At 41.1% G+C, this 27137-nt stretch overlaps 1 protein-coding gene across 3 annotated transcripts in view; it reads right to left on the bottom strand.

Annotated features, from left to right (window-relative positions):
- The window catches only part of MTMR7 (myotubularin related protein 7), a 114667-nt gene that overhangs the window by 38638 nt on the left and 48892 nt on the right, over positions 1–27137 (bottom strand). For all 3 annotated transcript variants that reach the window (XM_074000327.1, XM_065518908.2, XM_005562660.5), the window contains exons 4-6: positions 25676–25833; positions 12885–13013; positions 4381–4515 (exon numbers count right to left, since the gene is read on the bottom strand). In XM_074000327.1, coding sequence (XP_073856428.1) covers position 4381 — 1 coding nt within the window. In that variant the 5' untranslated portion in view covers positions 4382–4515; positions 12885–13013; positions 25676–25833. The remainder of the gene's footprint in view (positions 1–4380; positions 4516–12884; positions 13014–25675; positions 25834–27137) is intronic.

The raw sequence follows: 27137 nt of genomic DNA on the forward strand, positions 1-27137 counted from the left end.
CCACTACACTCCAGCCTGGGCAAAAGTAAAACTGTCTCAAAAAAAAAAAAAAAAAAAGAAAGAAAGAGAAAAAAAAGAAAGTGCCTGGCATTTTTGCAAGCTCAGCAAAGTCCCAGAACAAATTAATCATAAAGTAATGAACAAGGATGCAATAAAATGAGTTAGCCCTCATTTGAAAATTCAACGAATACTGCATCAACACTTTCATATGTTCTTAAAGCACCAGACCCTAGCAGTAATATGTGCCCTGCAGAGCATACTTTTTTTTTGAATTGCCATTCAATACATGCTTGAAGACTTCACTAACTTTGTCTCCCAATTTTTTCTTTTTCTTTCAAGACAGGGTCTCACTCTGTACCCCAAGCTGGAGTGCAGTGGTACAATCACAGGTCAGTACAGACTCCCACTCCTGGGCTTAAGCAATCCTCCCACCTCAGCCTCCCAAGCAGCTGGGACTACAGGCCCATGACACCACATCCAGCTATTCTTTTTCTGTTTTTTGTAGAGATGGGGATCTCACTATGTTGCCCAGGCTGGTGTCTCCCCAAATCTTAATGTCAACAAGCAGTTCAGAGGCTTTCATCTGAACAGGCAGCTCTGGAAGTTCCCATGTGGGGCTAGCCTTGCTCAAAGGCCAAAAACGATCCAGGTCACCTCCTAATCCTTTTTCTTTTTAACGGAACCTGTGAGCAAACCTGGAAGTGCCTGCTTGCCATGGTCCACACCTTCTAGAGCAAACTCAGTCTCCTGGCTACCAAGGAGGCCTAACACACTCTGGAACAAAAATCAACAAACACAATCTTTAAAAGAATAAAAGCTCTAAGCAAACAGTTTAAAACTCACATGAAGTATGCATGCATGGATAAACATGAGAAGAGGGCATGGCTTGTACGAAACCCCACTTTTCTTTAATGGATCAGTGTCAAACTCATCGCGGAGAGTAAACACACTTAGCACTAAATATATCCTTCGAATCAAATCCTTTGGATTAATTTATTTTAAATCTGGAATATGCCTGGCTCTACAGCTGCCACGTTTCCTAGAAGGTTTACACAACACAGTACATATCTGGATCACTGCTCCTAAAATTAGTAGGTGAATCTGTCTGGCTTTATTTAAATCTGAAAAAAAAAACCAGGATAAGAAACGGGCTTCTCAATCTCTCCTCAGTAGAGCCCCTGTCTTTTCTCTTCCTTTTCTTATCTTGTCTTCAGTATATCTAAGTGGCTAATCATTAAATCATCTGTAACTATCAGGAGATTCCAAACGCCCCACCTTGCTTAAACAAAGGGTACGAAGAACAGGTGGGAAGGCAGTCACATTAGAAGGAAGGGTTTCAACACAATGAGCCAGAGAGAAAGGCACAAATTGAAAGAGCACAGTAAAAGCCACAGATTTTCTGGTATGTTTCAGTGAAAATCTTCCAGCAAAGGAACTTTTTTTTTCCCCCAGTTTGAAACTTTTATCTGTGTGTCACACTCTAAGAATCTAAAAGGAAAGGATCCTTTACTTATAATCTAGTAGAATGTGAGTGTGATCTAGCTGTGATGTCAGTTTCATCACTCATCTCCGTGAAGGATTCGCTCATCTGGCACCCGTGAGCAGGAACTCCATCCTCACTACTCCACACACATCTCTCCCGCTGTGTGCTTTGCTCCGAAGAAGACAGGATGGTTCTGAGGTGAGGGGAGGAGTAGGGCACTGATCTCATTCTAGGAAAACATCACATTCTATTATCCTGGACACAAATCATAACACTTGGTGACATGAGGTTCAGAGAATCCGTGAAAATCACCAAGGCGGCCGGGCGCGGTGGCTCACGCCTGTAATCCCAGCACTTTGGGAGGCCGAGGCGGGCGGATCACAAGGTCAGGAGATCGAGACCACAGTGAAACCCCGTCTCTACTAAAAATTACAAAAAATTAGCCGGGCGCGGTTGTGGGCGCCTGTAGTCCCAGCTACTCGGGAGGCTGAGGCAGGAGAATGGCGTGAACCCAGGGCGGAGCTTGCAGTGAGCCAAGATCGCGCCACTGCACTCCAGCCTGGGCTGGGCAACAGAGCGAGACTCCATCTCAAAAAAAAAAAAAAAAAAAAAAAAAGAAAATCACCAAGGCCTGAGTACCCACACAAAGGACAGGATTCAGTTCTCATGATTTCTCGTATCACCAATGAGTGTAGACCGTGTCTATAATTACCTCTTCCCAATGGTGTACACTTTTAAATGATGTGAGCTGCTGGTTCTATTTTACCCTTCCTGTTGTAACGTTTAGTTCCTATGTTATTTTTTAAATACCTTCACTGACATGTAATACCATTCACCCATTTAAAGCATATGACTCAATGGTGTTTGTTATAGCCATAGAGTTGTGCAACCATCACCATGATCTCATTTTTAGAACATTTCCATCACCCCAAAGAGAAATCCACTACCCACCATTTCTCTCCCTTCTCACAGCCCTAGGCAACCATCAGTTTACTTTCAATAGCTCTGAATTTGCCTGTTTAAAGCATTTCATGATTCCTTTGTGACTGACTTCTTCCTCTTAGTATAACACTTTCAAAGTTCATCCATGTTGCAGTATATATCCATAGTCCATTCCTTTTTATAGCTGAATAATATTCCATTGAATGGACATACCATATTTTATAAATCTATTCTCCATTGATGAACATTTGGTTATTTACATTTTAGGCTATCACTAATAATGAAGAAGTATTCACATACAAGTTTTTATGTGGATATAAGTTTTCATTTCTCTTGGTTATATACCTAGGAAGGAGATGCTGATTCATATAGTAACTCTATGTTTAACTAAATTTAAGGTCCTTATGCTCTTTTACCTTTTTTTATTGAAAAAAAATTTCAAACTCTGACTTAGGAAGTGAAAAGATTCTTAAAATGAACTTCTCACCCCACAGGAGAAACCACTGTAAACAGTGTGTGGTATACAGTCTCCAAATTTTTTTTCTTTTTTTTTTTTTTTTTTTTGAGATGGAGTTTCGCTCTTGTTGCCCAAGCTGGAGTGCAATGGCACGATCTCAGCTCACCATAACCTCTGCCTCCCGGGTTCAAGTAATTCTCCTGCCTCAGCCTCCCCAGTAGCTAGGATTACAGGCATGCACCACCACACCCAGCTAATTTTTGTATTTTTAGTAGAGACGAGGTTTCACCATGTTGGTCAGGCTGGTCTCAAACTCCCGACCTCAGGTGATCCAACTGCCTTGGCCTCCCAAAGTGCTGGGATTACAGGTGTAAGCCACCACGCCCAGCCCCAATTTTTTTAATGGGATTACATTAAACATAATTTCCCTATCCCCTCTTGTTGCTTAACAGGACATCCTGGACTCCTCCGCTTACCATATGAGGAGAAAGAACTGGACGTTCATCTTTCTCCTCAGTCATAGGTCCAGGCACATTTTCATTACTGGCTAGAAAAGTGCAATGCCAAACAAGCTGACTAAGGGATGTTTCATTCTGTCATCTCCCTCTGTCCACTGTAGTCAATGCACTTGTAGGTGATTTTGTGTCTATCCCTCTGGGGACTTCACTTGTTGATGAGTTTTAGAAGACTTGGGTCTAAGGAGAAAAACTAGAAATTTTACTGGACTTAACACTGATTCTCCTTTAAAAAAAAAAAAAAAAGGCTGAATAGGAGGTAAGTGTAAGATCAACATGGGTCACCCCTTTATGTCTAGATCTATTATTTCCTAGTGGTTTTCTTAAATTAGAAAATCAATATATTAATACATATGTAATTGTAAAATAATAATTTTCTAACAATCAACAAGTAGAAAGCCTTCTACCTCCCCAAATCCTACTCCCTTCTCCGTGGAATTTTACAAGTTCAGAGTTTAACTTTTCAGATCTTTTTCTACACCCACCTTTTTACACACCTGGAACTTTTTATGAAAAAAATACATTTTTTAATTTACCTTTTCTTTTATAAATCTTTCCAAGTCATACGTCTAGATTACTACAAGTTGAATTTGAAAAAATAATAGGTGAGTACTTTGCAACAACTGAACTGCTGGAGCTCCAAACTGAATTGTATTGTCAGAGCAGAGAGGGTTGTTTTAGAAAGAAACCAAGTACTAATACGGTATACTTAGGAGCACAATCTCCAAAATGAAGCCACATTCATTTGGGTGCCCCTGTGTGCCCAGCACAACACTAGGGGCAGGAGAAATATAAAATGGACTTGCATAGTCAGAGGCTTCAGGAGCACTAGACCACCAGGCAGCAGCCAGCAGGGTGCCCAGACACTGACTATGCCCAGAGGAACCGCTCCTTCGCACAAGAGATGGCAGTCAGCTAGCCTTTGCCCGTCTCCAGTTTCACAACTCAGGTGCAAAGACATGCATCGCAATGGTGACACTTACTTTAGGCCGGGTGTCCACGACATAAACGAAGTCACTTCCTGGATTGGCTTTCCTAATGGCCTGGAGCATCTGCTCGTCCTCTAGGCACCGAGCACTGAAGCCGGACAGGGGCTGGCTGCTCCGGCAGATGGAGGCCTAGGGGGAGAGGTCACAGCAACACAGCACCATCAGGTAACTGTACCCATGAGAGACGCTCTATGTGTGTCTCCAGAACAAAGAGCCCTTGGCTCACTGATAGTCCACCTCGGCTTATGAAAACGTGATACAGCTTTCTGGAAATCAAGCGTTGTTTATTTTTAATTCAAGTCAAAGAAACCACTAATGGGCCAACAATACAAAGGGTCTCTCTGTGCAAAATATTAGGAATGTGTAGAGATGTTTAGATAGGATCTAAGTTATGACATTCAAAACCATTTAAATAACCTACTTTCCTTTTCACTGGTATTGTTTCATTTTCCTGCTGAAAGAAGAAATACAAAATAAATAACCATTCTCCTCAAATGTACAGGATACTATTAATGGCGAGATTAGTAGAATAAAAATTATTTTTTAATGCTTTCCAACCTTTTATTTTTTTTTGTTTTACTAGCCCATCTAGAAACATCACAAACACCAAAAACCAATTCTACTTCTAAACAGGAAACTTTCACGGTGACGAGAGCCCAGGTTGCTTCTAGGTTTGATACCGAAGGACAGCAGGCACATACATACCTATGCTGACCAAGTCTATTTAGAATAAGGGGGATTTTTTTTGGAATCAGTCTGCATTCTCTGCTGTAAGTCCCCTACCCTGCAATTCTGAAGAGTATACTGCACTGTCAGATGGTATCTAGAAGAGCAGAAACATTTCCCTGAGTTATGAACAGGTGCACAAATCTGACCTTGCAGCTATAAAACTTAGGCTTTTGTGGCAAAGTACTTTTACGGATCTAGGTTTTTTGTTTGTTTGTTTGTTTGTTTGTTTTTGAGATGGAGTCTTGCACTGTCACCCAGGCTGGAGTGCTGTGGCGTGATCTCGGTTCACTGCAAGCTCCGCCTTCTGGATTCACGCCATTCTCCTGCCTCAGCCTCCCGAGTAGCTGGGACTACAGGCGCCCGCCACCACGCCCGGCTAATTTTTTGTATTTTTAGTATAGAAGGGGTTTCACCGTGTTAGCCAGGATGGTCTCGATCTTCTAACTTTGTGATCCGCCCACCTCGGCCTCCCAAGGTGCTGGGATTACAGGCGTGAGCCACTGCGCCCGGCCAAATCTAGGTTTTAACATTTAAATTAAACACAAAACACCCAATAAAATGCATGAATGACTCAAAGCATCTACACTGAGACTGTAAGTCCACCGTGTGAAAGAATGCAGGCAGTGACAGAACCCCTCCACGCAAGATAATACGGAGGGGAAAGTTTCACTGCAAATAGTCCTGTCATGTCACAGCCTGTTCAGGGTGCTTGCACTGCAGGGTTCCATCCGTGAAGGGGCACCCCAACTCTTAGTCCAACCATAGCTTAATTGTCTTTAAAGCCCAACCCAGGACAACTTAACATGGGTTTGGATCTCTCCAAAGGGCTTGGGTGCTCCTTGTTGGAAAAGGTGGGGACATTTCTCACTAGCTCTGAAGCTGGAGAACCACAGAATGGCTGGACATATTACAGGGCCATTGTCTGAGGGCGCCAGCACCATTCTGCAGAGACGGACAATCACTGAGCGGGTTAAAGGAAGCCTGAGGCCTACAGCCAGGTTCAGAATTCAGGGGGACAAGGTGTGGGAGTGGGAAGCAAAGCAAAGGAGCAGCAGAGTCACTCCAGGGTGGCTCACTCCTGACTGGTGGGGAAGAGAAAAAGATGAGAGGGTGTGAGCACGGCAGAGAGAACAGCAAGCAACAGCGAGGCCAGGAGCAAGGGGAAGTGAAGGTGGGGATCAAGAGGGACTTGGCGAGCAGAAGGCAAGCTATGTCCGAGGACCAGAAAGCAAGTGACACACATGGCTTTCACGGGGGTCCTGTTTGCTTTGATCTTTAAGGGGTCAGGGTCTGCCACCTGCTCAGAGGGAATTCTGCCTGGAAAGAGAATAATTCTGAGTTGGCTTTAGATGATACTTTATCCAGGTTAAAGAAATATTAGTTGGCCCGGTGTGGTGGCTCACGCCTGTAATCCCAGCACTTTGGGAGGCCGAGGCAGGCGGAGAACTTGAGGGCAGGAGTTTGAGACCAGCCTGGCCAACATGTTGCTACTAAAAATACAAACATTAGCTGGGCGTGATGATGCACACACGCAATGTCAGCTACCCAGGAGGCTGAGGCAGGGGAATCGCTTGAACCCGAGAGGTGGAGTTTGCAGTGCGCCGAGATCGCACCACTGCACCCCAGCCTGGGCGACAGTGAAACTGCATCTCAAAAATTAAAATAAAAAAAATTAAAAAGAGAGGAAGAGGCTGGGCGCGGTGGCTCAAGCCTGTAATCCCAGCACTTTGGGAGGCCGAGACGGGCGGATCACGAGGTCAGGAGATGGAGACCATCCTGGCTAACACGGTGAAACCCCATCTCTACTAAAAAATACAAAAAACTAGCCGGGCGAGGTGGCGGGCACCTGTAGTCCCAGTTACTCAGGAGGCTGAGGCAGGGGAATCGCTTGAACCCGAGAGGTGGAGTTTGCAGTGCACCGAGATCACACCACTGTACTCCAGCCTGGGCGACAGTGAAACTTCATCTCAAAAATTAAAATAAAAAAAATAAAAAAGAAAGAAAGAAAAAAAAAGAAATATTAGTTAAGGACAGCTGCCACCAGACAATCTTAGATTCCATCAGAAGGGTTAGATGGGGATGGGGACATATTTAAATGGTGAGAATCTGAGAACGCACACACCACAACTCACTAAAGTAGTGAGACACCAATTATGAAATGAAGCAATTTAGGGACAACAACTATTTCAAATTATCTTCTGGTTTAGAACAGCTACTTTTAAATGAGGAACTATATTGGAACTGTTATACTATGGAATGTGGTCGATTAATTAAAACACACATATTAAACAGACTACATTTTTGGTATTTTGTAGTTAGATTTTCTTAATAAAGATATGCTCTAAATGGAATTTTTCATTGACTCAGTCATTGCTAACATGTGGTTTTCAATTTTGTGCAAAACGGTAAGCAGTCTCAATGCTTTTGTGCCCCTATACACACCCTACACAGATTATCCAACGAGTATTACTACTGCTCAGCAGCATTTCTTACTGATGTTGGAGCCCAGATTAAAAACTCTTCAGATGTAAACCATAAAGGATAGCACTCATTTACAATGCTACTAATGATTAAAATATTCAACATTTTTGATGGCTTACTACTGCTCTTGAGTGTTTATATGATAGGCACTATTATAAGAACTTTGCATATTTTTATTTAATTAGCCTAATTATCATATACAGTAAGACCTATTATTTGCTCCACTTTACACATGAAGTTACCACGGCATGGAAAGGTTAAGTAACATATTCAAGGTCACGCAGTTAATAAATAGGGAAGCCAAGATTTGAATCCAGAGTATTTCCTGATTCTGAATTCTTAACAAAGTAACATAAGCCCCAATGGGGGGAAATAGGTCAGGCAGCACAATACAACATTAAGATACAGCATAAAGCCGGGCGCAGTGGCTCATGCCTGTAATCCCAGCACTTCTGGAGGCCGAGGCAGGTGAATCACCAGAGGTCAGCAGTTCGAGACCAGCCTGGCCAACATGGTGAAACCCATCTCTACTGAAAATACAAAAATTAGCCAGACATAGTGGTGCACGCCTGTAATCCCAGCTGCTTGGGAGGCTGAGGCAGGAGAATCGCTTGAACCCGGGAGGTCGAGGCTGCAGTGAGCTGAGATCACGCCACTGCACTCCAGCCTGGATGACAAGAGTGAGACTCCATCTCAAAACACAAAGATGCAGCATGAAGACCTGGCTTTCAGTCCCAGTTGTGCTCTCACTCACTGTATGATCTTGGGTAATTTATGTCTTCTCTGATCCTCAGTTTTCTCATCTATAAAACGGGTCAAATATTAAAACTACAGGGTGTGATAAGGGGCATAACACTGTAAAACTCCTGGCATATAAAAAGAGACCAAGAAGGTCTGTATTTTTCCTAAGGAAAGTTGCCTCACTGGAAATCTTCTAGAGTTTTGTTTCCTAGAAATGCGTACTGTAAATTTGGGAGACCATGCTGCATACCATGTTAAAGCAAAACTTAAAAAAAAAAAATCGTAACATAATAAAGAACAAAGGATATAGCAATTCTAGGAACTATCATAGAAAGATACACAGAATTCTGAACACACATGACTAAGCATCTCTAACCATGATCTGTAAAGCTATTAATAACTGGACATTCAAAGGGAGCCCACATGGCTCTACATAACCCGTGCGGTAAGGCCTAAAATGAGTATTATGGGTTGCTTCGACATCTGGTAAAACTGAGAGGGTCTCAAATGGCTTCACTGCAAGTTCCCTGCCACGCTCTGCTCCTGCAGATAAGGTTCTCGAGTGAAACAATTCTTATCTAGCAGACCAGGTGCAGCTCCTGCCCGTCCCTCGGTAGCAGGTTTCAGTTCCCCGCCAGCCATGGAATGATGCACACAAGCTAATTGCATCCTCCTGCAGAAACCAAGGGTGACCCCATGCTCCCGATACTACCCAGCCTGCCTCTCACAGCCCCTGGCTGTCACTCTACTCCTCAGTGCAACCTCATGTGCCCCTTCATGGACTGTGGTGTCCTCCTCCCCTTGGCAGTGAGTATATGTGACCAGTAAAATTGCTGTTCATCTCATCTGCCCAGTGTCAAGTGCTGTGTCTGGCTGTCCCTATAACCTAGAGCAGGAATCCCTCCCTCACCACGGGGGTGAAAGAATGTGATCATATCCATTAAAAATAATGGCAAAAACTGCAATTACTTTTGCACCAACCTCACACTATGTATGGTAACAGCTGATGCTAAGGGAAAGATGGACCCTCAGCAGGGGCCTTTATATCAAACAGAACTTGAGGTTCATAAAATCATGTAAACTTCAAACTTCTCCTAATCTAGTCAATTCCCAGTGGCCAACATTAGGCACGTCATCTCACCACCACAATCAAAAGGGTACCTTTGGTAACGTACGCGGGAAACAGTATCTTCACTATAAAATGTAGCATCCTTATTCATAAGCATAAATTCTTTTGGGGTAGGAATACATACTCATCAGCCTAAAATGTCTCAAATAACCAAAGAGAAGAAAGAAAGATCAGCAAATGTGTGGAATATGTACCTGTTCACTGTTTCTGGGAGACTATCTGTTTTCTATTCGGCCATCCCTGAGCAATGGCAGCACAGATAACTACTCTGGTGTTTCAGTGTCTTCCATGAGCGCAGAAATCCACACCTTTGGTAATAAAACTTCCCTTTAGGAAAAGCCCTAGTCAAGTCAGAAGCATTTATATAAGTAACCTTGATATTAAAATGTAAACATTGTTACAAAACACAAATTTGATCATTATTCTACCTGCAAAATAGATTTCAGTTCACGGGGTAGGAGAGTGGGTGGGCAAGTGTGTGCTCACTCAGGACTTCCCTGGGGTAACCCGATCGATACGCAGCACTGCTACGAAACACATCTCTGTTCTGTACCTTGGAAGAAGTACAGAAGAAGTACTTGAAGCTAGAGCTTCAAGTCGTTTCTGCTTTAAAATCTTAAATATGGGAAATGAATACTCATAAGCTCTAACTATGCTGTGTGAGTTCATTTTCAGGCCTGGAGGTTCAGTAAAGAATAACTTGGGGGAGAAGGCATGGAGCTATGTGAGTCTGAGGTCACCGGGGAAGAAGCCGCTTCTGAGGTCTAATTGCTAAAAACTCTGTCCTTTCCCAGACAATACACGTTTAATCCTGATGCTACTCACACTGACAAAAAGCAAAAGGTCCCTTGTCTCAAGAATATAAAAAGGGAGGTGCTACACACACTGTGCTCACTTTTTAAATATTCTACAGACAACAATAAAACACCTCTGAAACAACAATAAAAGATCCTCTCTCCCTGTCCTGGATTCGTCTTCTCTCTTACTTCTGTAATCAATGCATGCTACAAAAAAAAAAAAAGTGCATGTTACTAGTATCCTAATTTCAAGTGCAACATCATGAAATTTCATATCTCTATTTATTCTATCTTTAAAAAAGAAGCCAGGCGTAGTGGCTCACGCCTGTAATCCCAGGACTTTGGGAGGCCGAGGCAGGTAGATCACTTGAGCACAGGAGCTTGAGACCAGTCTGGGCGACATGGCTTTCCTTGTCTCTACAAAAAAATGCAAAAAAAATTATCTGGGCAGGGGGGCACACACGTGGTCCCAGTGACTCGGGAGCCTGAGATGGGAAGATCACTTGAGCCTGGGGAGGTCAAGGCTGCAGTGAGCCAAGATTGTGCCACGGCACTCCAGCCTGGGAGACAGAGTGAGACCTTGTCTCAAAAAATAAAATAAAATAAAATATAAAAAAGCCAGCCCAGGCAACACAGCAAGACCCTGTCTCTACAAAAAATTATCTTCTCCACAAAAAAAATTATCTTCTCCACAAAAACATTTTTTTAAACTTAGCAGGTGTGGTGGTATGTACCTACAGTTCCAACTGCTTGTGGGGATGAGGCACGAGGAGCCCTTGAGCTCTCAAGAGTTTGCTATGATCGTGCCACTGCACTCCAGCCTGGGTGACAGTGAGACCCTGTCTCAAAAAAAAAAAAAAAAATCACATCTTCCTTTGCCTCTAACCAGTGCTCCAGCTCTGTGCAGGCTGAAATATATTTGGAGTTAATAAAATACTTTAAACCCTAATTCAGGGCTAGAAAAAGAAGAAGAGCAATGAATGTAACTAAAAATAAGATAATTTTTATCCTACCAATTCACAGAACTTTCGCCACTAAATGAATATTTTCCTTCAAAGTAGCCAACAGAGAAGGCTATGTGCTCGCTCTGATGAAGCTGGCATGGCTCAAGATATTTTTGGAAGCCTGTAGAATCTGACTGAGACCCTGCTCTGCCCCCTGACTGTAGGTGCAGGCGCGTGGATGCACACTCACGTGCTCCCCTCTCTTTGTTTACAGCCTCACTTGCTTTGAATCCAGAACGGTATTATCTCGCTTAAAAACTGAAGCTTCTCTCTCACCTGGCCAGAGCCGAATAACATTTTGTTTTTTAAAACCACCTTTTTTAAAGGTACTTTTTTGCTACCTTTTGAAAGTGGGTGGCAAAGAGCATTCTTGCTCGTCCAAATCTGTTTTCCTATCCTCCGCAGTAATGGAACTCTGAGTTTTAGCTGTTTTAACGGCCATCCAAAACGCTGTACTTTCATACGTGTCCTGTGCAGTTCTGACGAAAGGGAGGTGTCATGTGGCAGTTTCTGGAAGCCTTCCTCAAAACGCTGGGCACACACCATTAGCCCTCCGTCACCTGCCACCTGCAATGTGTGGGTGCTGACTGTACTGAAGCAAGCTCTTGCACCAGGCAGGCCATGTCCAAATCCAGGGGATGGCAGAGTAGAAAGGGAGAAGGAGCTTGAGTACCTGAAGGCTAAGTGGGGTGGGGCCAGGCTACCAGGCCAGGACTGCCCACCCTGGGAATTTTATGCAAGAGAAAAAACTTCTATCCTATTAGAGCCACTGTTACTTAGAGTCCCTTTTACAGACAAACCCAATTCTGGCTTTTATAAATAATATTTAAAAAGTAAAACCCACGCTCTCTATAATCAAAGATTTTTTATACTGAAGATACTCAAAAGAACACAGGTAAAAACAGGTAATAAGGCCATGCACAGTGGCTCATGCCTGTAATCCCAGCACTTTGTGAGGCTGAGGCAGGCCGGGTCACCTGTGGTCGGGAGTTCGAGACCAGCCTGGCCAACGTGGTGAAACCCCTTCTTTACTAAAAATACAAAAAAACACACACAAAAATTAGCTAGGCATGTTGGCAAGTGCCTGTAATCCCAGCTACTCAGGAGGCTGAGGCAGGAGAATTGCTTGAACCTGGGAGGCAGAGGTTGCAGGGAACTGAGACTGCACCACTGCACTCCAGCCTGGGCAACAGAGTGAGACTCTGCCTCAGAAAAAAAAAAAAAAGAGAGAGAGAAAAAGAATGGGCAGTGGACTTCAGGGGCTTTTCTAAAATAGGCCTGCCACAGATCTCCAGAACTGAATTATAAGCAATGAGCCTCCCAAGGTGCCCACTTAGAAGAGGACAGTATTCACTTGGATGATTAGCTTTAGGGATTTTCTGAATCTATTGAGTCATTTTCTGAATCATTACGTTACTGTCAAATAAACATGGGAGGGCTACACGAGATAAGGACTTAGCATAGCTGTGTCATGTCATACCACGCACAGGAATATCCACATACCTTCTGAAGAATTCAAACACACACACACGCACAGCAGAAGGCAGCTAGAAAATGCCTGCTTATGATCAAACAAGTAAAGCAAAGCGTCAAACAAAAACATGCCTCGAGACTTACGTGGTTATCTTTATAATAGTAAGAAAGGACAGGAAATCGCCGTCTGCTCCGGAATTTGGAACTCCCCACTATGATGTGTGCTGTGGCCGATTTGGGAACGTACAGTTCAGTAGGATAAGAGTCACAAACCTGTCACCAGAAAATACAAAGGGATTTTTAGGCCATCTAGTAATGCCCTGCGAACTGCCCCCAGAAATTCCACTTCACCACGCTTATAGGTACATCCTTAAGTTCTCTTAACCATGTTACAGAGGAGGTTATTTCGAGGAACGTCAAAGCCACTTTAGAGGAATGAAGTGCTGCTGATTCCATGTAATCATTCTGAAGGAATGCAAGATACCCTTAGTGTTGTCCCCATGCACTGTCCCCTCTCGCCAAGGGCTCTTTGTGCAAGACCAGTGACAATGAAGCCTTCTTTTCATCAACAAGAGACAAATTGCGATGCTGCATCCTGGCTGAGAAAACCTGAGCTGCCAGGATTTGGTTGAAAGAATGACCCCGGGAGACAGTTTTCCTAACACATAAGCACACTGGTTAAGCCAGCAGGTTACCTCTGTGGCTCTGACACGGCCAGTGTGCATTCCTGGCCCTGACACACCACGCAAGCTGATGCCTCCCCAGACACTCCTGCCCCCGACCTTCCCAAATCCCATCTGTTCTTCAAGGACCAATCCAGGTTCCACCTCCTTCGGGAAGCTTCTTCCTTGACCTTTCGGTCCATGCAGATTTCCTAATGTGCCGCACGTTACCACGCAATGTAGCAGCTGGATTTTTGTTTCTTATGTGTTGATTTGATAAGTGGTAAGAATAGATGTACTCTTTCTACGCAACCCTGAGATTGATTACCACAGCGGAATGGTGCCTTGGAAGGATCTTGCAATTCAGAACCAGAAATCAGCAGTTTAGAACCTGGCTCTGATTGAGCAACTTCATGACCCTGGGGAAGCCAAACTACACGATGCACTGTGGTCTGCTAATCTCTAGAAGTGATACTGCAGCAACAATATCTCATGGGGTTGACAGATGGATCAAATCCCGTAACACCAATGGCAAAGCACTTTATAAACCACTAAATCCAAAACAAATGTTAGTGGTAGCAACAGTGATAGCAGTTGAGCCTACTGTTGCTCAAAACATTTTGCTTTCACATCAGTCCATCCATCTTTTCGCAATGTGAAGATCACCCACATGGCAGTTTCCTGGGATATGTCAAGCACCTCTTTACTTCCTGGATGTCAAACATCTTCCTAGGCATATCAAGGGAGTCCTCAAGTAGGTGTAACAACAGGGATGTACCAGTCCATTTTCATACTATTATAAAGAAATACCTGAGACTGGGTAATTTATATTGTTTAATGGACTCACAGTTCCACATGGCTGGGAGGCCTCACGAGCATGGCAAAAGGTGAAGGAGGAGCAGAGGCACGTCTTACATAGTGGCAGGCAAGAAAGCGTGTGCAGGGGAACTGCCCTTTGTAAAGCCATTAGATCTCGTGAGACTTATTCACTATCATGAGAACAGCATGGGAAAGACCGGTCCCCATGATGCAATTACCTCCTACCGGGTCCCTCCCATGACACGTCGGGATTATGGGAGCTACCATTCAAGATGAGATTTGGGTAGGGACACAGCAACCCATATCAAGGGGAAATACTTTAGCTGCAGGTCCTGTGTCCATCTCCACTCACCTTTATCACTCTGGAAGATGGGGTTGCAGGGATTGAAAACCCACAACTGAAATCCAAGCCTCTTATAAAGTCTTCTGTGATGATGCCTCCCTTGCTGGCCTCCACTGTCTTTGTTACCAGAATGGGGAACAACATAGAGCAGGAAATAAAAGGGCCACAGAAGAGATGTTCACAGGCCCGAAGTGTAATTTCAGGGTTCTACCAGACATTTTAGGAAACAAGATTACCAAAGAGTTTAACATGGGCTGTGGCACTGACACTCTGAAGGAAAATCTGCCAAGAACAGAAGGCTCAACCAACTTGGACCCAGAGAGCTTTAGCTGGGAGTACTGCCATAAAACACTGCACTCCCTCCCCCATGCCAATCTGGTGTCTGAACCTCCATGAAGTCAGCCAGCTAGAACACTATGACATGGACCACACCTGTTTGTCTGAGGTTCCAGAGACATGTAGTCATTGCACCAGACCAACAACATTTTCCTAAAACAACAGTTTTTAAAAGGAAATAAGTAGGTTTTCAGTAAGTTGGAAATTACCTACATTCTTCCTTGTAACAACACTAAGGAATTGCAAAGTTTCATGATTAAGTAAGAGTAAGCAACATGCAAGATTTGTCAACATGCTTATTTCACACAGCCTCTTTGAAGAGCAAGAGGTAAGCTGGGAACGTAGGAGCTCCTGCCAGGCCCTTTTATGGCCTTCTAAGGCTAAATAAACACCTAGGTTCACTGGCATCGTGGCCCTGTGTGCACCATAGCTGGAATGAGACCAAATAGAGAAAATCAACACCCAGAGCCCGCTCTCCTTGGCCCCAATTCATGGCCCTCTTGATTCACAAAGGAGCAAGGAAGACCACCTCCTGACCTCTAAGAGCACCAGAGCTCTCACTCTACAGGGTAGAGATTTGTAGACTTTGATGGCTTGGCATGTGCCAGGACCAAGAGCTCAACAACCTGCGCCCAGTCACCAGTGGCCAGGCTTGCATCAGGGGTGGAGGCCTCCCCTCTAAGAACACAATACCAGTCATGAGGATTTCTGCCTTCCCCAGAGCACTGGGTTTAGCGGAAAAAGTTCCATGGGTCAGGGCTTAAGTTATGAGGCATTCTGACGCACACTTGCTTGGAAAACTCTAAGAAGCTAAAATGCCTTTGGGAAGAGCAGATTCAGGATGTCAGTTAACACATGAAGATACAACCTCTTACCAAACTAGAAGCATGGATATTTGTCCTGATTTCATCAAAGTAGACAGCACTCTCAAGTGGAAATTAACATAACAATCCTACTTTGAAAATATAAAACACCACTGAAAGGAATTAAATACACAAGTAAATGGTAAGATACCTTGTGTTCATGCACTGGAAGACTTAAGATTGTGAAGATGTCCATCCTATGCAAAGCAACCTACAGACACAAGGCAATCCTTCTCAAAATCTCAATGGCATTTTTTGCAGAAGTAGAAAAATTCATCCTAAAATTCATGTGGATTCACCAGGGACCCCAAATAGCAAAAAACAATTTTGAAAAAGAACAAAGTTAGAGGACTTACACTTCATAACTTCAAAATATAGTACAAAGCCATATCTATTTTGCAGCAATCAAACAGTGTGGTACTGGAATAAAGACAGACTAACAGGCCAATGGAATAGAGAATCCAGAAGTAAACCTTCACGTGTATGTTCAAATGTTCCTCAACATGGGTGCCAAGACTACTCAATGGGGAAAGGTTAGTCTCTTCAACAAATGGTACTGGGAAAACTGGATATCCACATGCAAAAATGAAATAAAGATGGGTCATATCTTGTATTACATAAAAAAATTAACTCAAAATGGACTAAAGACCTAAACGTAAGACCCAAAAGTATTAAACTCCTAGAAAAGAACATAAGGGACAAGCTTTATGATACTGGAGTTGGCACTGATTTCTTATGTATGACAGCAAAAGCAGAGGAAACAAAATACTAGACAAATGGAACTATATCAAACTTAAATACTTTTATACATCAAAGGACACAACCAAAAGTGAAAAAGCAACCTACAGAATGGGAGAAACTATCAGTAAATTGCTTATCTTAGGAAAATCAAAATCAAAACCACAAAATACTAACTCACAGTTGTTAGGATGGCCACTATTAAAAAATGAAAGAATGAAAACATAATAACACAAGTATTGGTGAGCATGCAGATAAAATGAAACACTAGTGCACTGCGGGTGGGGATGTAAAATTATGCAGCCACTATGGAAAACAGTACGGAGGCTCTTCAGAAATTGAAAAATACAATTCCTACATGATCCAGCAATCCCACTTCTGGATGTATGTCCAAAAGACTTGAAAGCAGAATCTCAAGGAAATATTTGCACAACTATGTTCACAGAGCATTATTCAGAGCTAAGAGGTGGAAGCAACCCAAATGTCCATCAAGTGATGAACAGATAAGCAAAATGTGGTATGTCAATACAATGAAATACTCTTCAGCCCTAAAAAGGAAGGAAATCCTATTACGTGCTACAACACAGATGAACCTTGAGGATATTAAGTGACATAAGCCTGTCACAAAAAGAAAATACTGTATGATTCCACTTATATGAGGAATCTAAAGTAGTAAAATTCATAGAAACAAGAAGTAGAATGATGGTTGCCAGGGGCTGTGGGAAGTGGGAATGGGGAGTTATTTAATGGGTACAGAGTTTCAGTTCTGGAGATGAAAAGTTCCAGATATCTATAGTACAGCAATGTCAATATACTTACCACTCCTAAACTATACCTTAAAAATGACTAAGATGGCAAACTTTATGTTATGCATTTTTTAATCACAATGAAAAAAGTAAAACAATCTTAACATTGCCTGCTGTCATTTTTGCAACAAGCTCACAGAGTTGTAGTCAAAATTCTGACAATAAATAATGCACACAATGATGAAACATATGTCACTAATTTTCAAACACCTCAGTATGCCTCTCAAGATTTTGTCTGGTTTGGAAAACCACCTGACAAAATTTGGAGAGAAAATGAGAAGTTCAGAGGAATGGAAAATGTTTTTCTCCTGAATTTTCTTCCCATGGACTCTGCCTTAGTTAATGAAAGTGGATTAGTAAGTTAATCATTTTACCATTTTTTAAAATGAATAAGCAAACCAATTTTCTTTGTGCTCCACTAAATTAATTGACCCTCCTGGAGTGCCCACATCCCTTGGTACTGTCCTGGCAAGAGGAATCTTTTGGTAATTCTTTCACTTATTCGACAAGCTTTTACTGAGTACTTACTATATGCCAGGCATTACTCTTAGTTGCAAGGGCAGAAATGAAGAAGAGTTTTTGGCCTTGAAGATTTCACACGCCCAGGACAGCTGATCTTTGTTAACCTGGATAGAATCTTCCAGTATCATTGCAGGCTACTAGCCATCTAAGATGCAATCCAAAAGTTTCACGCAGACCTCCAAGGACCAATCACTCGACTGAGAGCTTTGGGGTAAGAGTTGTCAGAAACTGAAAGATATCTACGCAGACAATCTTCTTAAACATTTCAGTGCTAAAATTTATTTCAAGGAATTTATGATGAACAGGGAGGAGGAGGACGTTTTGAACAGGATAAAATGACGTATACGTGAACAAAACAAAATAATGCACGATACATAAAATACAGCTGTGGATAACTGAAATAAATGAGCTTTAATAAAATCACTGGTTTGGGTTGTATTTTATATTTTATTCCAAGATAGATTAAAACTTTAACCTAGCAATGAATACCAATTACTTTATTTAAATAAAGACCATTTCACAAGGGTTAGGTATAAAAAGAAATCTGAGCTTAGAGACTTAGACTACCATAAGAAAGTGTCTGATAAATAGCGATGGTAGTAAGATGATACAGATAATAATAATAATTAGCCTGCCCAAGGCCACACTTAAAGAAAACAGCAGAATTGGTTCTAGAATCTAAGTTTTGTATTCTGCGTCTGCTGCGATTTCCACCGTGGGCAATGGTTTCTTTTCCACCAAATGACACTTCTTGACCCACCAACCTCAAATGATTTGTGAGAAGAAATAAGATAACTTGTAAAATAAGGGAGGAAAAAGTAAACATTTTCTCAGCCATGAGGTCAAAAGCAAAAGGAATGGATTTGGATCTCTCTCTCTCCACGGATTATCAGTCAAAAATTTTCTGAAATAAGACAACTTCTATTCTCTTGCTAAGTTAGTGACAAATCAGGGTACATCATCTTCCCCCCATTTCAGTGACATTTGCAAAATCAGAAAATCCTGCAGGATTTTACCTTTTCTGCTTCAAAACAGTTTGTTCCTTGTTAGTTTTGTTTTGCTGTGTGTTGCTTCCGAAAAGAAAAGCTGAGTAACTCATGTTTTGCAGTTTGTGCAATGTAGGACTTCAGTGACTGAATATGAGTCATGTTTATGCCCTAATTCTACAAGGAAATCTCATCAAAAATAGGAAGAACCTGTATTTCCAAGGAGACGTTATTCCACAAGATGTGGTTCAGCCTCATTTTCTTCCTTGCCCAAGGATGTGTCATATTAACAAAAAGGGTATCCAATTTTCTTTACTCAACTTGGATTTTCCTTTCTTTCATTTCAAGGCTAAAAATTCACTGCAAAAGTTAGCTTTAGTATGCGAACAAATTAGTCTGATTACATGAGCCCGATACTTTATAATGATTAACGCTATGGTTGTTAAATTTAAGTGTAATTATGAAGAAGATTCAGCATCATGAAAGTGTCCATTCTGGCCCAAATAATCTATAAATTCAAGATATCCTGAGGAATTATGTCAAAGGAACTGACTTTTAAGATATCAAGATTATAAAGCCATAATAATCACAACTGGTAAAAATGTAATTGTAGGATTTATACAGTGTCGAATTGGGACAAAGTTTAGCAAACAGACCAGGATTAAAAAAAAAAAAAAAAAACAGTATGCTAAAAAACAAAACATAGTAAGAAAGACTGACAACTCAAAACTTCTGAAGACACTGGAACGGTGTATCAGAATCTCCTGAGAGATGATATCTGCAAGAGCTATAAATTATAACAAATTATTGGCTATATTATAGAAAGAACTACAAATCAACAAGAAAAAGACAAATAATCTTATAGAAAAAAAAGAGCAAAAATGTGAGTAGATAATTCACAGAAGAGTCAACATGAATGGCCAAGAAACACAAGCTCAACCTCCCTAGCTGATCAGGTCAGTGCAAAAACCACATTAAGATCCAATTCATGGCCGGGCGCGGTGGCTCAAGCCTGTAATCCCAGCACTTTGGGAGGCCGAGACGGGCGGATCACGAGGTCAGGAGATCGAGACCATCCTGGCTAATATGGTGAAACCCCGTCTCTACTAAAAATACAAAAAACTAGCCGGGCGAGGTGGTGGGCGCCTGTAGTCCCAGCTACTTGGGAGGCTGAGGCAGGAGAATGGCGTAAACCCGGGAGGCGGAGCTTGCAGTGAGCTGAGATCCGGCCACTGCACGCCAGCCTGGGTGACAAAGCGAGACTCCGTCTCAAAAAAAAAAAAAAAAAAAAAAGAAAAGATCCAATTCATACAAATCAGTTTGGCTCAAAGTTAAGATCAGTTAATAAATCCACATGGTTATATAAATGAAACAATACAAAAAGGTGCATAAAATGCTATAAATAAAAGCAAAGGAACAACAATGCCAAATCGCATCCAGTGGTGCTGAAGAAGAAGAAATCCCACTTTCATCCTAGTGTCCTATCCACTCCATTACCAACACCAGTCTAGGTTATCACTTTTGGGCAAACGTGTTATTATTCTCCCTCCTTTGTTAAGCCAAAAGGTATTATACTATATTCACCATATTGTGCCTTGCTTTTTCTAACCTAGCAATGTACTTTAGCAGTCTTTATCAGCACATAGGAATCTTCCACATTTCCTTTAATGGTTATACACTAACTTAATCACATGGATAGAGCAAAAATTATTTAGCTGACTCCCATTAAAGATATTTGGGTTTCTTCTAATATTTGCTATTACAAACAATGCTTCAAAAAAATAACCTTGGGGGCCAGGCATGGTGGCTCGCCTGTAATCCCAACATTTTGGGAGGCAGAGGCAGGCAGATCACTTAAGGTCAGGAGTTCAAGACCAACCTGGCCAACATGGTGAAACCCCATCTCTACAAATAATAATAATAATAATAATAATAATAATACAAACATTAGCCGGTTGTGGTGGTGGGTGTCTGTAATCCCAGCTACTTGGGAGGAAAACTGCTTGAACCCAGGAGGCAGAGGTTACAGTGAGCTGAGATCGCCCCACTGTACTCTAGCTTGGGCAACAGAGTGAGGCCCTGTCTCAATAAAACTAAAAAAAACTAAATAAAATAAAATAAAATAACCTTGGGTATCAGTGTGTGTGTATGCTATTAAATCCATAGAGTAAATACTCAGAAGTGCAATGTGGGGTCAACAAAGAAGAGTACCAGCGCATATCACATCACTACCAACTGTTGGGGAGTCTGTGGAGTAACGAGAACTCATATCTTGCAAGCAGGTCAATATGTCCATGCAAACACTTTAGAAAAGAATTTTCCAGAATCTAGTAAAATTCAAATCTATATACTCTTTACCTCATAAACTCTACTCCTAAGTAGAAACACAATATAGTACAAGACATATACAGCCACTTAACAGCTTTATTCATGACAACAAAATACACCAAATAAAAGAAAAAAAGAAAGAGGGAAGGATGAGTAATTTTTAAAACTATGGTATATTTGTGAAATGGAATACAACCCACTAGTGAAGAACGAAGGAATCTGAGCTGTTGGTATCAACAGTTATTAATCTCTCTGTGCTTTAGGCAATTACTTAATCTCTCTGTCATACTTTCTCCATTTGTAAAGTAGAAATAATAATAATACTATTCATAGAATTAATATTTGCTAATATTTATCAAGTTTTTAGAACAGCACCTGGCATGTAGTAACTATGTACATATTTGTCAAATGAAATGGATCACAAATACAAATGTTACCATGTTGAGTGAAAAGCCAAGTTTCAGAGAACTCTATACAGCATATGCAGACCAAGTACAGACAGTATAAAAACATGCAAAACAATACCACATACTACTACAGTAAGTCCTTGCTCAACAATGCTCACAGGCTGTTGGCAATTGCAACTTTAAGCAAAGGAACATAAAACAACACCTTTTTTCCCTCATAGATATCACAAAATGATGTCGAGCAAAATGATGTTATTTGAGGATCTGCTGTACATCGTTTCACTCAAAGTCATGGTTTCCAAGAACCTGCTGACATTAAGTGAGAACTTTCTATATTTAGAAATGTAGAAATGCTATAATAAAGGCAAGGGAATGGCAATGCCAAATTGCAGACATTGATGCTGGAGCGAGAGACAATTTGGAAGGAACATCTGGGAAATTAACTAGCACTGGCAATGTTCATTCTTATACAGCACACAGGTCCCAAGCATTCATTCCATTATTCTTCAAAGTCCTGTGTGTGTCATAAGTGTGCCATAATAAATAACTTTTTTTCTTTTTTTCCTTCTCTACTTTGTGGGATGATTTAACTAACTTTTTTTCTAAATGAAAGATACACAGTGGAGGAAAAGCAATATGATATATACTTCTGAAATAATTATAAGCAAATACAGGGAAAAACCATCCAGTGATAGACATGAAAAAGGAAAAAGCATAATTGACAGAACACACAATACATGATATCTAGAACAATATCACAGATAATATTTCACCACAAAAAAAGATTTTCAGGTTGAGTAAAAAACAATCTAACCAAACTCAGCTTAAAAAGATAAAACATTTACATAGGAAGGTTAAAAAGAAGGGGTTAAACAAAGCTCCACCAAGCAAATTCTGACAAAGAGAAAGAAACAGTGGAAATATAATCATATAAAATAGAATTAAATGCCGGCACGGTGGCTCACGCCTGTAATCCTAGCACTTTGGGAGGCCGAGGCAGATGGATCACGAGGTCAGGAGATCAAGATCATCCTGGCTAACATGGTGAAACCCCGTTTCTAGTAAAAATACAAAAAATTAGCCAGGCATGGCGGTGGGCGCCTGTAGTCCCAGCTACTGGGGAGGCTGAGGCAGGAGAATGGCATGAACCTGGGAGGAGGAGCTTGCAGTGAGCTGAGATTGAGCCACTGCACTCCAGCCTGGACGACATAGCGAGACTCCATCTCAAAAAAAAAAAAAATAGAATTAAAAGTTTAAATAATTCACAGGAAAAGGGGATATGTGAAATTGACATAAAGAACACACTAAGATGTCCTTAATCATTACGTACTAAACCATGTAACTTTAAAATATATAATGCAAACATGTTAGAACTTAAGGAGAAAATGTCCAATCACAATCATAACAGGAATTTTTTCACATACCTCTATCAGAAATCAACTGACCAAAGGGACCAAAATAATAAGAAATTCAATTTAGATAAAAGGAAAATTTCACGCCTAAATAGAGAATACACATTTTCTCCAGACTCAAAATATTTATTAAAAATTAACAGAATACTGTGTTTTATGAAGATATAAGTCTTCAAAACATTCCCCAAATATGAATTCCATACGCCATGTGTTCTGAATGCAATATAAGGCACTAGAAACTAACAAATACTGATCAAAAACTAAAACATCAATGTCCCACCTGCCTGAAATTTTTAAAACAATTTAGGCCCTTTATGCCTTTTGATAGATTCTGGAAAGATTTTTCTTATAAAATAATTTAAAATTGGGGGAAATTATACGCATAAAGATATTACATCAAGAATTATTCATATGGCAAAAAAAAAAGTCTAAGTAATAATCTAAATGCCCTTTTTTAAAAATTTGTGACAAAGTATTTTGTTGCCCAAGCTAGAGTGCATGGCGCAATCATGGCTCACTGCTGCCTCAACCTCCCAGGCTCAAGCAATCCTCCAGCCTCGGCCTCCCAGGTAGCTGGGACTACAGGTGCACACCTCCATGCCTAGCTAATTTTTTAAAATGTTTTTGTGGGAATGAGGTTCTCCCTATGTTGTCCAGGCTGGTCTCAAACTCCTGGGCTCAAGCAATCCTCTCGCCGTGGCTTCACAAATTGTTGGGATTACAGGCATGAGTCACCATGCCTGGCCTAAATGCGTATTAATAAAGAAATACTTTAGTACCTTACAGTACATTCATTTGATGGACTACTGTACAATCATTTCATTGACTGTTATAAGTACCATATAGCAATGTAGCAAATCCTCATGAGACCGGGCATAATGACTCACACTTATAATTATAGCACTTTGGGAGGCCAAGGCAGAAGGATTGCTTGAGCCCAGGAATTCGAGACCAGCCTGGGCAACATAGGGAGAACTTGTTCCTATAAAAATTTTGAAAAAGTAAGCAATTATGGCAGCAGATGCCTGTAATCTTAGCTACTAAGGAGGACTGCTTGGGATCCGGAGTTTGAGACTGCAGTGAGCTATACCGTACGGTACTCTAGCCTGGGTAAGAGAGTGAAACCCTGTTTCTTTAAAAAAACAAACAAACAAACCAACAAAAAAAGAACCGCAAGAAAATCCCTGTAACAAGGTCAAGAAAATAATCAGAATTCAAAATATGCAACTGGAAATGGTCATTTATCGGGACATAAAATACAAATTGTCAATCAATATATAAAAAGCTACAACTCAAGAAATCAAGATACAAAGATTAAATTAAAATAAGAAATCACTCATCCCACCATCAAGGTATCAAAAGATTCTTAAAAACTTTAACTCTTTGCTGGTGAGGGTATAAGGAATCAAGCATTCACAACTGAGAATTTATAGAAATTGGTGCAACCTTTCCACAATTATTTTTGACAACAGGTACAAAACTTTGTGTAGGTGTTTTGACATAAAAATTATATTAAAATTCTATCTTTTAAAAAATTAAAATATGGGCAAAGGTATAGTTACCAGGATGTTCTCCATTATTTAAAATAGTAATAAGTAATGACAATCTAAATGTCTAAAAATTAGAGTGCAGGTAGATATTAGTTGATACAGTCATATTTAGATAATACTATGCAGTGTTTTAAATATATTATAAAATATAATTACTGACAGAAAAATGTCGCAATATGTATGTGAAGAAAAGCAGAATATAAGGCACATGTAATGATTCCATTTTTGTTATGTATGTTTAAGCAGGTTTGTGTGTGCATACATAAAAAATGTATATATACATTAAAATCCCAGAAGCCTATTGGCCAGATATAATAACAGTGGCTATCTCTGAATGATGGCAGTTTTAGGTGATTTAATATCCTTTTGCTCTATGTTTTCCAATTTTTAATAAATGAATATGCATTACTTACATAAGAAAAAAGTTATCAAACTATACAGAAGAGAAAACAACTGAAGGAAATTTTAAAACATAAGAATGTTGTGAAAATGGGATGGTGGGGTTTTTTTTGTTGTTTTTTGTTTTGTTTTTTGCCTTTTGGAAACTCTCTAGGATGTTCTCACAATACTTTTGTTACTTAAATATCTTAAAATGTTATTAATAGTGAAACCACCCCTGATCTGTAAGCCTGTCATTAAGGAGGATTAATTCTGCCACTGTAGCTTCCCTGCCTCTCCGTATTCCTTCCTGTGAGTGTAGCCATATTGCTCTAGGGAAGCCTCTTGCTGACCTTGTGTACCAAGCAAGGGTTCAGTGAGCACACAGAGGAGCTGGTGCCAAACTGCCATCAGAGTCTCCCTGACTTGCCCACTAATCACTCACTACACTATAAAAAGACCTGATGGGAGAATGAGATCCTGGCCAGCTCTCCCACCAACTGCCTGTCCACAAGGGCTGCCCCCTGGCCTCTCTGGGTTTCAAGTTCTGCAACCATGAGATGAAGGGTCTAGAAGGGGTGATCTCTATGCTTCTCTGGCTCAAACGTTTTAATTCTAGGTCCAGGTTGGACATACAGCTGGCACTAACCAAGAGACACCTGGAAATCCGCACATGGATATCTACAAAGAGCTCTAAAACCTAAAGGAGATAAAAATAAAGGTATGCTAAGCTAACTGAAATCCTAATTTCATGTGCCTTCAGCGTTTGGGTTTCACGCACTCACTCTGTAGTCTCTATTCACATCGCTGAGCTGCCAGTGATGATTAGGGAGGCCCATCCGCTTGTATTCTTCACTAAGATCAATCAGCACCCAGCCTTGCTCTCTTTCTTCTTTATCCAGCATGGGGTTGAATGAAAAGCAGTATAATTCCTCATATTTCACTGCAAGAAAAGGGAGGATGAAGTTAAATCAAGCTTAGTCAAAACCAGAGCAAATCTCCCCGAAAACATTCTGTCCCATCTGGAGTGCCCTGAGAGGCCATCCCAACCCCCACCTCCAGCACACTCCTCGGAGCAACCTGTGTGCAGTGGACAGGGCCCCCCACCTCCTCCCAGCAATGACGAGATGACCTTGGGGTATGTGAACTCGGCAGTACCTTCTTTCCTTTTAGAACACAGGGACATCACCGTTTTGTGCTTTTGCTGTTGTTGTTGCTTTAAAAGCAAATATATTTTCCAGACCACACAAAACATGGAACATAAAAATTCAGAACACATGCATTTATTAGGCATCAAGATTCTATTTTTGTAATGCCTATCAAGCTTGGATTTGGGGTGGCCTCTCAGAGGCAGGCCCGGGCCCAGGCCAACTGCACATTTTCATGCTCACAGTGTTAAAAAAGAAAAAATAACCAAGTTGAAAAAACTCTGGAATATATTAAACATTTGCATCAGAAACATCTGAACTTTAAACAACTACATAAATATCATAATTGTGCTGCTCATTTGCATAGGAGTCATTAAAAAAAACCAATTCATAGTGCACAGCGCTGTGCTCATGGGATGCGAATTGAAGGCCGCATCGTGATGCGGCTTCTTTCAATCATGCCATGTTATCTCTGTCTTTATAGATTGCCTTTGATGCTTGTGAAGCCCAATAGCCCCACTGTTTCCCTTTCGCCAGTAAAATCTAGGATTTGATTTTCTTGCTCCGGTCTTGCCATTTAAGGGAAGTGTAGAGACCAGCGCTATCCAACAGAAACATAATGTGAACTATCTATATCATTTTAAATGTCCTTGTAGCCGCATTAAAAAAGAGTTAAATTAATTTAACCATCTATTTTATTCAACCCAATATACCCCAAATCATTATCACTTTAACATCTGCATGATATAAAACTTATTAATATTTGATACATTTTGTTTTGTACTGTCTTTGAAATTTCATGTGTATTTCACACTTAACCGCCTATCTCAGTTCGGAGTAGCGCTGAACAGCTATCTGTGGCCAGTGGCTACCATCTTGGACAGTGCAGATCTAAGCATTTCTAATGATAATAAAGGATAGCTGATACTCAGACCTTGTTTTGTTCCAGATTCTGCTGCAATTAAGAGCATTAATCCAGTTAGCAGGCAATACTGATGGTCCTCATTTTACCTACGAGAAATCTGAGGCAAACGAGAGGCACATTCCCTCACTCAGAGTCACACAGCTAGTAACTGGGAAGTCCGGGTTTAAATGAGAC

Source organism: Macaca fascicularis, chromosome 8, assembly GCF_037993035.2.
Source record: "Macaca fascicularis isolate 582-1 chromosome 8, T2T-MFA8v1.1".
Lineage (NCBI taxonomy): Eukaryota > Metazoa > Chordata > Mammalia > Primates > Cercopithecidae > Macaca > Macaca fascicularis.